The sequence below is a fragment of the Schistocerca cancellata genome, chromosome 9 (assembly GCF_023864275.1).
Source record: "Schistocerca cancellata isolate TAMUIC-IGC-003103 chromosome 9, iqSchCanc2.1, whole genome shotgun sequence".
Lineage (NCBI taxonomy): Eukaryota > Metazoa > Arthropoda > Insecta > Orthoptera > Acrididae > Schistocerca > Schistocerca cancellata.
The window spans coordinates 92,794,423-92,808,495 of NC_064634.1; the positions used below are offsets into that span (position 1 = coordinate 92,794,423).

The 14,073-nt window shown below is 43.3% G+C and overlaps 1 protein-coding gene and 1 pseudogene across 1 annotated transcript in view; one reads left to right on the top strand and one right to left on the bottom strand.

Annotated features, from left to right (window-relative positions):
- Positions 1–644: 644 nt before the first annotated feature.
- Positions 645–14,073, bottom strand: part of LOC126100769 (dehydrogenase/reductase SDR family member 11-like) — a 96,173-nt gene continuing 82,744 nt past the window's right edge. The window contains exons 5-6 of the mRNA XM_049911389.1: positions 3,114–3,260; positions 645–1,067 (exon numbers count right to left, since the gene is read on the bottom strand). Coding sequence (XP_049767346.1) covers positions 1,026–1,067; positions 3,114–3,260 — 189 coding nt within the window. The 3' untranslated portion in view covers positions 645–1,025. The remainder of the gene's footprint in view (positions 1,068–3,113; positions 3,261–14,073) is intronic.
- Positions 6,393–6,510, top strand: LOC126102363 (5S ribosomal RNA; annotated as a pseudogene).

The following is a 14,073-nucleotide window of genomic DNA, read 5'->3' on the forward strand; positions in this document are numbered from 1 at the left end:
CGGACACTTACGCAAGCAGTTCAAAATTTCCACTTCACGTTTTCACCATCGAGTCTTTTAAAAATGTGCTTACTGGCTGAACTGTGTGCTTTTGAAGTCTTCTTTTTTCTGTGGTGGTGACCAGATGTAGTTCAGGCTTCGTTAGCTTATAGTGTGTCTGTGTCTGCACTTGGTAGTCGGCAGCAGTGGAAGACGATGGGGTATATGGCGAGGGTAACCATGTGCGTGTGGTCGTCCGCAGAGATATTTATTTCAATCACAATGGAATGTTGGTAGTGGTCAGGGAAGTAAGTGAGTTATTGCTTATAATGGATATGTTCTATTTACCAGTTCGTTATTACTTCACTGGCAAATCTGATCAATGAATTAATACTTACATATACTCGATCATTCATTACTTTCTTACTCACTGCAAGATTTATTTCTTTCCTGAGTGGTCTATACAGAAATTCCTCAACTTATCGTTGCCATACCACTTCTTGAATAAGAAACACGACAGCGGTGTGTGTGAGAGAGTTTTACTTTCTCATTAGCGCCCGCGGAGGAGTACGATGATGGAGAAGTTGTAGACCAAAGCTCAGGGAAACGCTATGGCCGTGCCGTTGTTAACTTTCGGAACTCGACATCGATTTACGATTCTAAGCGGATAAATACTTTTTTATTTTTCTTTATTGTTGACCCCTCATATCATGACCACAGAGCCATCCGTAATTTATATACATTAACAATATTAAGTTACACAAAATCGTACGTAAGCTCCTGCAACAGTGATGTGGCTTTTCGGATTGAGTACCCACTCCGTAGGCTCTCCGCAGTCCAATCTTCTGCTGGGCATTTAAGTTCTGTTGCGCACGGTGGGCCCATGCTATAGCCACAGTCTTCAAGAGAACCAGTTCTATTTTTTTGTGTAAAGTTCTTACGCTGATTTGAATGAATGGTTGTGTAGAAATCAGTAGAAGAATTTCCTGAATCGCCTATTTGGTTATCAATATAAATCTCATCCGGAGTATTTCATGATGATACCTCTACATAGGGTTTCCAGTTGGCAGGATGATGATGTCATGAACCTGGAACAGAAATGTAAGGATGTCATTACCTTTATGTTTTCTTTCGGACAATAATTCATTGAAAACTTAACAAAATTCCAAAAGAGACGAAAATTAATGTTAAGTATCTATCACTATAAGCAGACACCATTATTCGACCGGCAAGTTCGCATATACTCTTCACTTTGCTGGCCTTAACTCCGAATCTTCACAGGGTTGGCTTCTTAATTTTTGGAACTGGCAGTATTAGTGGATGCTTCCCCTGGGATCTAAACGTTAGAACACCATACACTATTGTTCCCTGTTCATCAACGAATCTTCTCTTAAAAACTTACAATTTCCTAAGACAGACTTCATTTTCCTTTACAGCTTTACGTTTGTAACCTATCGTACTTTTTGGAACTGAATATTTCTCGCGTCCTTTCCCTTCTGACATTTCAAAAGGTCTGATTTTTTCTAAGACCTCCTTCACGTTATTTTCACCCTACTTGAATTCTTACTTTGCATCTTTACATGTAAAAGAAAAGAACCGAAAAAATCGTCTTAGTTATGCGGCTGGATTCGTAATTTTCTATCAGAGAGACCACAGTTCGTAGTAATTGACGGGAAGTCGTCGAGTAAAACAGAAGTGATTTCTTACGTTCACCAAGGAATTATTGTAGGCCATCCGCTGTTCCTGATCTATATCAACGATTTACGAGACAAGCTGACCATCCGTTTTAGGTTGTTTGCAGAAGATACTGTCGTTTATAGTGTAGTAAAATCATTAGAAGATCGAAACAAATTGCAAAACGATTTAGAAATGATATCAGTACGGTTAAAAAAAGTCGTGTGACTAGGGCCTCCCGTCGGGTAGACCGTTCCCCGGGTGCAAGTCTTTCGATTTGACGCCACTTCGGCGACTTGCGCGTCGATGAGTATGAAATGCTGATGATTAGGACAACACAACACCCAGTCCCTGAGCGGAGAAAATCGAACCTGGGCCCTTAGAACTGACATTATGTCGCGCTGACCACTCACCTACCGAGGGTGGACACCTGTATGGTGTGAAAATTGGGAATTGACCATAAATAATGAAAAGTGTGAGGTCATCCACTGAGTGGTAAACGGTATCCATTAAATTTCGGTTACTGGACAAATCAATCAAGTCTAAAGGCCGTAAATTCAACTAAATACCTAGGAATTACAATTACGAACAACTTAAATTGGAAAGAACGCATAGGAAATGTTGTGGGGAAGGCGAGCCAGAGATTGCGATTTATTGGCGCAACACTTAGAAGATGCAACAGATCTGCTAAAGGGACTGCTGCCTACGCTATACTTGTCCGTCCTCTTATGGAGAACTGCTGCGCGGTGTGGAATCCTTACCAGATAGGACTAACGGAGTACGTCGAGAAAGTTAAAAGAAAAGCAGCACGTTTTGTATTATCGAGAAATAGGGAAGTGAGTGTCACGGTCTTGGAATGGATATCATTAAAACAAAGGCGTTTATCGTTGTGGTGGGACCACCAACTTCCTCCTCCTAATGCGAAAATATTTTGTTGACGCCGACCTACACAGGGACAAACGATCATCATAATGGATACCAGACGTGTCACTACGGTAGTTTAACATTCCTATTGTTATTACCTGGGCTAGACATTATCGCAGCCTACAATATAAAGAATAATATCCGTTGTATCTAAAGATACAATCAAAACGTAATATTGCTTATTTGCAAACAAAGCACAGCAATTCAAAGTTACGTTTGTGAATCGAAAATCTCACTAGGAACAGATGATCTGTTGGCACTCCGATACGGGCTGTTTCTTTCATCTCACTGGCCTCCTGAGAACAGTACAAAGTATCCTGTCCTGATACAAGGTGTGCCAACCCTTATGGGGTCTAGGAGAGGCTCAGGTAATACCAGACAGCGGACGGTATCGGACAAAAACTGTGTCTATACTCTAGCGACAGTACGGCTCTGTACTGTGGAGGATCAAGACCACTCACGCAATTTTGAATCAAAGTTTCAGACAACCATCCACAAGAATAAGTGTGGAAAGAAGTGGGATACTGAATATCTACCTGGACACGTGGATGCTGGGACAACATGTAGATTGCAGCTTCCGCGACGTCTTCCGGCTCCATGTAATTCATCTTATCGAACAATTCTGGTGTCCATTTGTTGGTATTGGAAAGAATATCAGTCTTCACCAGTCCCGGAGATATTTCCTGTGCAGAAAGCATCAATGAGTTTAAACGAATATTTTTGATAAGGAATTTCTAATTTGCTACATATAATCTACAAATTGAGGGAGGGAACGCACTACTTATTACCAAAGAAAGATACTCATTTTATGAAATGTGTTATAATAAATTTAAGGGAGACCAGTTTTATTGTTTCATTATTTAGAGAGTGTACTGATTCACTGAGTGGCATTTACTAAAACCTGCGAAGTATTCGACAGAGGGAACCTTAGTACCAGGACGATCTGTTACAGGGTGGTTGGGATGTTTCTATGCAAATAGGGTTTATAGTCTTTGTAAACTACAATTTATATTTGTCGGTATTCAGTTTGTTTCCAAACATAAAAACAGAGGCCTAGGGGCAAAACAGGGGTAGCTTCTGTGACTGGCAATCACAATGTTTTCAGCCACTGTTTGAATTTTAAATAAAAATAATCAATCATGGCAGTTAAATACTTCCGGTATGATGAGAGTTTCGCTCTGTCAACGGCCTAGTCAAAGAGGGCGTAAGAGCAGAGGTTGGAGGCATCTTTGTGTTCTAAGAAGCAGAAGAATCACCGATGAGCGACGGCTTGAAGAGACAGAAGGCAGTGGAAACCACCGCATTAAAGAGACAAAGTGGGAGGTGTAATGGTGATCTCTCCATTATAAAAAGATTTTGGGCTAGTCCCCCATTCGGATCTACAGGAAGGGACTGACAAGGAAGAGGTGACTATGAAAAGAAAACTAATGAATAACAAATGGGTAACATTTTAGGAATCGGAGAGTAAAATATCAGAAGTCTGAATGCGACAGAGAAGCTAAAAAATCTCAAAATAAAATTGTTAATGTTCAGTTTAGTTGTAGTACGGGTCAGTAAAGTCGAATGGAAAGACGATAATATCACCAGGAGCAGAAAATGGTGTAACGGGAGGATAATTTGTCATGAAGCTAGAGCAGAGAGTTAGCTACTGTGAACAGTTTAGTAATGTTATTGTCCTCATCAGAATTGACAGCAAACTAATGCCAAAGACAACAGCACAGATAAGCATGCCGACGTCACACGTAGGTGGAGAGACACAGAATCCGTATGAGGACAGTGGACGAGTAATTCAGTAAATAAATGGATATGAAAGTCTAATTCTCTTTACATTATAACGCTGGAGTAAGCAAACGGAGATGAAAATCTGATAGTCATGAAGGATTGGAACGCGGTTGTAGGAGAAGGAGTAGAAGAAAGGTTTATGAATATGGGAGAATAAGGGCTTCGTAGTAGGAACGAGAGAATAACACTGAGTTCTTCAATAAATTTCAGCTAGTAATAGCGAATACCCTGTTTAAGAATCACAAGAGGAGGAGACATACTATGAAAAAGGACGGGTGACACGGAAAGATTTCAGTTAGCTTACATCATGGTCGGACAGAGATTCCGAAATCAGATACTGGGCTGTAACGCGTACCCAGGAGCAGATAAAGACTCAAATCACAATGTATTAGTGATGAAGAGCATGCTAAAGTTAAAGAGACTAGTCAGAATCAATGCGCAAAGAAGTGGGATATGGAAATACTTAGGAATGAAGCGAGACGTGTAAAGCTTGACGTATACTAAGGCTATAGACCCTGCGATAAGCAATAGCTCAATGGGAAGTTTAGTTGAAGAGCAATGGACACATCTAAAAAGAGCAATCACAAAAGTTTGAAAGAAAAACATAGATACAAGGAAGGCAACTGCAAAGAAACCATGGGTAACAGAAGAAATATTTCAGTTGATCGTCGGAAGAAGGAAGTAAAAAAATGTTGAGGTAAATTCAGGAGCACAGAAACCCAAGTTCGCAAAGGCGAACTGACTGCTTGAAATATGTGAAGAAATCGAAAAAGAAATGACTGGCGGAAGGACTAACTCAGTGTAAAGCAAAGTCTGAACAGCCATCGGTGAAATTAAAAGCAGGGGTGGTAGCATTAAGTGTGCAATGAGAATTCCGTTGTTAAATGCAGAGGAGAGAGGGGATGGAAAGAGTACACTGAAGGTTTCTATGAAGGACTTGCCTCAGGACATGATAGAAGAAGAAACAGGAGTCTAAAAGGAAGAGATAGGGGATCCAGCATTAGAATTTACAAGAGCTTTGCACTAATCAACATCAATAAGGCAGAAGTTTCCAGAATGATATTTTCACTCTGCAGCGGAGTGTACGCTGATATGAAACTTCCTGGCAGATTAAAACTGTGTGCTCGACCGAGACTCGAACTCGGGACACAGTTTTAATCTGCCAGGAAGATTCATGTCAGCGCACACTCCGTTGCAGAGTGAAAATCTCATTCAGGAAACATCCCCCAAGCTGTGGCTAAGCCACGTCTCCGCAATATCCTTTCTTCCAGGAGTGCTAGTTCTGCAAGTTTCGCAGAAGAGCTTCTGTGAGGTTTGGAAGGTAGCAGACGAGGTACTGGCAAAATTGAAGCTGTGAGGACGGGTCGTGAGTCGTTCTTGGGTAGCTCAGTTGGTAAAGCACTTGCTCGCGAAAGGCAAAGTTCCCGAGCTCGACTCTCGGTTCGGCATACAGTTTAAATCTGCCAGGAAGTTTCAAGGCAGAAGTTATAGATAACATTCCACCAATATTTTTAAATTGATAAGGGGAATTGGCAAAGGAACGACTGTTCACGTTGACATGTGGAACGTATGAGACTGTAGATATACCATCAGATTTTCGGAAAAGCATCATTCAAACAGTTCCGAAAACAGCAAGAGCCGACAAGTGTGAGAATAACCGCACAATCAGCTTAGCAGCTGATGCATCCAAGTTGCTGATAAGAATAATATACAGAAGAATGGAAAAGAAAATTTAGGATGTGTTACATGAGTATCAGATTGGCTTGTAAAGGACCAGCGAAGCGGTTCTGACATTGCGTTTGATAATGGAGGCAAGATAAGAAAAATCAAGACACGTTCATTGGACCTGTCGAACTGGAAAAAGTGTCCAACTCTATAAAATAGGGCAACTGTTCGAAATTCTGAGAGAAATAAGGGTAAACTACAGGGAAAGACAGGTAATATATAATATTTACAAGAACTAAGAGGGAACAACAAGAGCGGAAGATCAAGAACTAAGTACTCGGATTAAGAAGGGTGTACGACAGGGATGTGCCAACGGCCTTGCCGCAGTGGTAACGCCGGTTCCCGTCAGATCACCGAAGTTAAGAGCTGTCGGGCTGAGCTAGCACTTGGATGGGTGACCATCCGGTCTGCCGAGCGCTGTTGGCAAGCGAGGTGCACTCAGCCCTCATGAGGCAAACTGAGGAGCTACTTGATTGAGAAGCAGTGGCTCCGGTTTCGGAAGATGACATACGGCCGGGAGAGCGGTGTGCTGACCACATGCCCCTCCATATCCGCATCCTGTGACACCTGTGAGTTGTGGATGACACGGTGGCCGGTCGGTACCCCTGGGCCCGCCACGGCCTGTGGACAGAGTTTACGTTTTACGTTTACATGCGACAGTGATGTAATCTTTCGCCCCTCCAGTTCAATTTACACGTCGAAGAAACGATGACGGAAATAAAAGATAGGTTCAAGAGTAGGATTAAAATTCAGGGTGAAAGGATATCAGTAATATGATTCGCTGATGACGTTGCCATTCTGAGTCAAATTGAACAATAGTTACAGGATCTGTTGAATGGAATGGGCAGTCTAATGGGTACAGTATACGGACAGAGAGTAAATCGATGAAAGACGAAAGTAATGAGAAGTAGAGAAATGAGAACAGCGGCAAGCTTTACATCAGAATTTGGGAACTTGAGGTAAAGAAAATTAAGCAATTCTGCTACCTAAAGAACAAACGTATCCCTGTTGTACGGAGAAAGGACGACATAAAAAGCAGAGGAAAGCAGAAATTGGATTGTTGTTGTTGTGGTCTACAGTCCTGAGACTGGTTTGATGCAGCTCTCCATGCTACTCCATCCTGTGCAAGTTTCTTCATCTCCCAGTACCTACTGCAACCTACATCCTTCTGAATCTGCTTAGTGTATTCATCTCTTGGTCTCCCTCTGCGATTTTTACCCTCCACGCTCCCCTCCAGTACAAAATTGGTGATCCCTTGATGCCTCAGAACATATCCTACCAACAGGTCCCTTCTTCTAGTCAAGTCGTGCCACAAACTCCTCCCCAATTCTATTGAATACCTCCTCATTAGTTATGTGATCTACCCATCTAATCTTCAGCATACTTCTGTAGCACGACATTTCGAAAGCTTCTACTCTCTTCTTGTCCAAACTATTTATCGTCCATGTTTCACTTCCATACATGGCTACACTCCATACAAATACTTTCAGAAACGACTTCCTGACGCTATACTCGATGTTAACAAATTTCTCTTCTTCAGAAACCCTTTCCTTGGCATAGCCAGTCTACATTTCATATCCCCTCTACTTCGACCATCATCAGTTATTTTGCTCCCCAAATAGCAAAACTCCTTTAGTACTTTAAGTGTCTCATTTCCTAACCTAATTCCCTCAGCATCACCCGACTTAATTCGACTACATTCCATTATCCTCGTTTTGCTTTTGTTAATGTTCATCTTATATCCTCCTTTCAAGACACTGTCCATTCCGTTCAACTGCTCTTCCAAGTCCTTTGCTGTCTCTGACAGAATTCCATTGTCATCGGCGAACCTCAACGTTTTTATTTCTTCTCCATGGACTTTAATACCTACTCGGAATTTTTCTTTTGTTTCCTTCACTGCTTGCTCAATATACAGATTGAATAACATCGGGGACAGGCTGCAACCCTGTCTCACTCCCTTCCCAACCACTGCTTCCCTTTCATGTCCCTCGACTCTTATAACTGCCATCCGCTTTCTGCACAAATTGTAAATAGCCTTTCGCTACCTGTATCTTATCCCTGCCACCTTCAGAATTTGAAAGAGAGTATTCCAGTCAACATTGTGAAAAGCTGTCTCTAAGTCTACAAATGCTATAAACGGAGGTTTGCCTTTCCTTAATCCTTCTTCTAAGATAAGTCGTAGGGTCAGTATTGCCTCATGTGTTCCAAGATTTCTACGGAATCCAAACTGATCTTCCCCGAGATCGGCTTCTACCAGTTTTTCCATTCGTCTGTAAAGAACTCGCGTTAGTATTTTGCCGCTGTGACTAATTAAACTGATTGTTCGGTAATTTTCACATCTGTCAACACCAATTTTCTTTGGGATTGGAATTATAATATTCTTCTTGAAGTCTGTGGGAATATCGCCTGTCTCATACATCTTGCTCACCAGATGGTAGAGTTTTGTCAGGCCTGGCTTTCCCAAGGCTCTCAGTAGTTCTAATGGAATGTTGTCTAATCTGGGGGCCTTGTTTCGACTTAGGTCTTTCAGTGCTCTGTCAAACTCTTCGCGCAGTATCATATCTCCCATTTCATCTTCATCTACATCCTCTTCCATTTCCATAATACTGTCCTCAAGAACATCGCCCCTGTATAGATCCTCTACATACTCCTTCCACCTTTCTGCTTTCCCTTCTTTGCTTAGAACTGGGTTTCCATGTGAGCTCTTGATATTCATGCAAGTGGTTCTCTTTTCCCCAAAGGTCTCTTTAATTTTCCTGTAGCCAGTATCTATCTTACCCCTCGTGGGATAAGCCTCTGCATCCTTACATTTGTCCTCTAGCCATCCCTGCTTAGCCATTTTGCACTTCCTGCCGATCTCATTTTTGAGACGTTTGGTATTCCTTTTTGCCTGCTTCCCTTACTGCATTTTTGTACTTTCTTCTTTCATCAATTAAATTCAGTATCTCTTCTGTTACCCAAGGATTTCTAGTAGCCCTCGTCTTTTCACCTACTTGATCCTCTGCTGCCTTCACTACTTCGTCCCTCAGAGCTACCCATTCTTCTTCTACTGTATTTCTTTCCCCCATTCCTGCAAATTGTTCCCTTATGCTCTCCCTGAAACTCTGTATAACCTCTGTTTCTTTCAGTTTATCCAGGTCCCATCTCCTTAAAATCCCACCTTTTTGCAGTTTCTTCAGTTTTAATCTACAGTTCATAACCAATAGATTGTGGTCAGAGTCCACATCTGCCCCTGGAAATGTCTTACAATTTAAAATCTGGTTCCTAAATCTCTGTCTTACCATTATATAATCTATCTTAAACCTTCTAGTATCTCCAGAGTTCTTCCATGTATACAACCTTCTTTCATGATTCTTGAACCAAGTGTTAGCTATGATTAAGTTATGCTCTGTGCAAAATTCTACCAGGCGGCTTCCTCTTGCATTTCGTAGCCCCAGTCCATATTCACCTACTACGTATCCTTCACTTCCTTTTCCAGTCACCCATGACTATTAAATTTTCGTCTCCCTTGACTACCTGAATAATTTCTTTTATCTCATCACACATTTCATCAATTTCTTCATCATCTACAGAGCTAGTTGGCATATACACTTGTACTACTGCAGTAGGCGTGGGCTTCGTGTCTATCTTGGCCACAATAATGCGTTCACTATGCTGTTCGTAGTATCTTACCCGAACTCCTATTTTTTTATTCATTATTAAACATACTCCTGCATTACTCCTATTTGATTTTGTATTTATAACCCTATATTCACCTGACCAAAAGTCTTGTTCCTCCTGCCACCGAACTTCGCTAATTCCCACTATATCTAACTTTAACCTATACATTTCCCTTTTTAAATTTTCTAACCTACCTGCCCAATTAAGGGATCTGACATTCCACGCTCCGATCCGTAGAACGCCAGTTTTCTTTCTCCTGATAACGACGTGTTCTTGAGTAGTCCCCACCCGGAGGTCCGAATGGGGGACTATTTTACCTCCGGAATATTTTACCCAAGAGGACGCCATCATCATTTAACCATGCAGTAAAGCTGCATGCTCTCGGGAAAAATTACGGCCGTAGTTTCCCCTTGCTTTCAGCCGTTCGCAGTACCAGCCCAGCAAGGTCGTTTTGGTTAGTGTTACAAGGCCAGGTCGGTCAATGATCCGGACTGTTGCCCTTGCAACAACTGAAAAGGCTGCTGCCCCTCTTCACGAACCACACGTTTGTCTGGCCTCTCAACAGAAACCCCTCCGTTGTGGTTCATGGGTCGCGGATGGTGCAGGGGGGGGGGGATTGGATTACATGCAGTAAATAATTGAGGCTGTATGTTGCAATTGCTACTCTGAGATGAAAATGTTGGCAAAGAGAGGTATTCGTTGCGGGCTGCATCAAACATGTCAGAATCCGATGATTAAAAAAATAAAATAAAAAAAGAAAATAAAAATAACCGTAGAATATGGTCTCCGTAGTAGGAGTGAGAGAGGAGAAACATTGAGTTCGGTAGTAAATTTTAGCTGACAATGTGGAAAATAGTGTTTAAACATCGCAACAGCTTAAGGTACACTTGGAAATGGCTTTGAGAGACGGAATGATTCCAGCTGGATGGTGAGACAGAACATTCGAAATCAGAGACTGTCGTTGTCTGAGAGCGTATACAGATTCAAATCAGGTGGTTAGTATTGAAGTGTAGACTTAAATTTAAGAGAATCGTTCGGAGGACTTCATACGGATTTAATGGTATGTATCTCGGGTACTAATCATCATTTAACCGAGCACTTAGGCTTAACTTTCTTGGTCCACCAGCGTGCTTGCGACTCCGTGTACCATATTAATTGTTGTGGGGTTTGGCTTTCAGATGTTTGACGCTGTACACGCAGAAAACGTGATTCATCTTAAAGAAGCCACCTGTCGCCATTCAGCGGAAGTCCAGCTGTGGTACTGGTGTGCAAATTGCAGCCTCGGTCGCCCATGAACAGCAGTCAGCATGTGTGCATGTACCAGGCACCTGCTGCAGAGGCCCATATATTGCAACGTTCGATGCACGGTCGTTGAGGAGACGCTGTTGGGAGCTCCTTGGTTTATCTGGGCGGTATCATATTAATGAGTTATGAATAATTTAAATAATCTCCTTTGTACTCGTGAAACACGTTCTGATGTCGATCTGTGGCGACAGAGTACAGGGAGACGAGTATACAAAATAGGAGTCTATGGCGGCAGGTACTGCTGGCCCATGGGGGCTTGGGTGGTAGGAGTGGTCGGTGGTTCAGTTTGCCGAAAGTGGCGGTTTGGTTCCGTATGATAGACATCACGTGTTGAACTGCTGAACAGTTGCTTGAGCGGTAGATCGGCCGCGCTAGTGAGTCGCATTGAGATATTTATTATCATTGATGTTGCGATTTGTGTTAAGGTGCCCAACAGGTTCGGTAGTGAACTTGGACAGTGAAACTGTTATGTATGAGACGGAAATACGGGCCTCGTGGAAAAATGGTGACCCGGCTGAGTCACGCAATTTGACTCTTAGTCTGATGACGAGGTGTGGCCATTAACTGCACGCGTTGATAACGTAGGCTGACGTGAGGATCAACGAACTTGACGCGATGTATCTAGAACATGCTAGGTGATTAGAAAGTTAGTGGACAGGAATACAATATACTTAGCTTTAATTCAGCATCAGCGGTGAATGTCGATCTTGACTTTGTACAATAATATTTACAAGTGCAGTTATAGACTGAACTGCGAATACTTCTTTACAATTCTGATTGCTTCACAAATATAGATCAACTGTCAATGCATAAACTGTATGTGGTGCCTGGCTAGGTCGTAGCTACTGACTTAGCTGAAGGCTATGCTAACTAGTGTCTCTGCAAATGACATCTCTGAAACTATAACGAGTGAACCATTCCTATTAAAGTCGGCTGTAGAACTGGGCAGTGCGCTAGCTTGTCTCGTAAGACCAGCCGAGTGGTGGCGCTCGGTCTGCTAGCGTCGACAGTGGCGACTCGCGGGTCCGATGTGTACTGACGGACAGCGGCCGATTTGAAGCCTACAACCTAGCAAGTGTGGTGCGTTGCGGTGACACCACAGAAACTATAGATCTTATTAGCGGTTCAGTGAGTATGTTTGACGGGCATGTGAACTGGTTTCAGTCTATCAAAGAATGTTTCATGCCTGTTTTGCTGTGTACCTGCTCTGATATAGCTCAAATTCCTTAGTTTCAAATGAGCACATAATTAGGCTTAACTTGTACTGAAACACAGATGGACCATTGCGTTGGCTAAATCAATTTTCGTGCATGGGTCACATCTATTGAAACATCAGAGACTTTCAGCAAGACGCTTTAGACCTACACATAATGGGAACAGGTAATCACGGTAGTGTAACCAGCGCAGCGCACTTCACTGGTCTGGCGGAAATGGAAAGTTTCGTAATCCTGCTGCTCGATCCGGTGCGTCACCTGATAATCATGGAAAAGAGCAATCACAGAACTCGGACAGACAAATATAGGTACAAGGACTGTAGCTGTGAAAAAACTGTTCGTAATACACACATCAAAAATAGTTTTGCATCATCTCGGTTCGGGAACCAGGACAGAAAATTGGAATAGAGACCAATATAAACATCATTTCCGCCCTTTTTATTGCTCATGAAAACCACACATTGCATGTTGTACCACTATACAGCGAGACCTTCAGAGGTGGTCCAGACTGCTGTACACGCCAGTACCGCTAATACCCAGTAGCAAACGTCCTCTTGCATTTATGCATGCCTCTATTCGTCGTGGCATACTATCCACAAGTTGATCAAGGCACTGTTAATCCAGATTGTCCCTCTCCTCAACAGCGATTCGGAGTAGATCCCTAAGAGTGGTTGGTGGGTCACGTCGGCCATGAACAGCCCTTTCCCACATAACCCAGGCATGTTCGACAGGGTTCATGTCTGGAGAATTTGCTGGCCACTCTAGTCAAGCGATATCGTTATCCTGAAGGAAGCCATTCACAATGTGTGCACGATGGGGGCGCGAATTGTCATCCAAGAAGACGAATGCCTCGCCAATATGCTGCCGATATTGCTGCACTATCGGTCGGAGGATGGCATTCACGTATCGTACAGCCGTTACGGCGCCTTCCATGACCACCAGCGGCGTACGTCAGCCCCACATAATGTCACCCCGAAACAGCAGGGAACCTTCACCTTGCTGCACTCGCTGGACAGTGTGTCTAAGGCGTTCAGCCTGACCGGATTGCCTCCAAACAGGTCTCCGACGATTGTCTGGTTGAAGGCATATGCGACACTCATCGGTGAAGATAACGTGATGCCAATCCTGAGCGGTCCATTCGGCATCTTGTTGTGCCCATCTGTACCGCGATGCATGGTGTCGTGGTTGCAAAGATCGACCTCGCCATGGACGTCAGGAGTGAAGTTGCGCATCATGCAGCCTATTGCGCACAGTTTGAGTTGTAAAACGACGTCCTGTGGCTGCACGAAAAGCATCATTCAACATGGTGGCGCTGCTGTCAGGGTCCCTCCAATCCATAATCCGCAGGTAACGGTCATAGAATGCAATAGTAGCCCTTGGGCGACCTGAGCGAGGCATGTCATCGACAGTTCCTGTCTCTCTGTATCTCCTGCATGTTCGAGCAACATTGCTTTGGTTCACTCAGAGACGCCTGATCACTTACCTTGTTGCCGCGCGGGATTAGCCGAGCGCTCTGAGGCGCTGCAGTCATGAACTGTACGGCTGGTCCCGGCTGAGGTTCGGAGTCTTCCCTTGGGCATGGGTGTGTGTGTTTGTCCTTAGGATAATTTAGGTTAAGTAGTGTGTAAGCTTAGGGACTGATGACCTTAACAGTTAAGTCCCATCAGATTTCACACACATTTGAACATTTTTGAACTTGCCTTGTTGAGAGCCCTTCCAGGCACAAAACAACGCGCACGCAATCGAAACGCGGTATTGACCGTCTGTGCGCGGTTGAAGTACAGACAACACGAGCCTCGTGCCTCCTTTC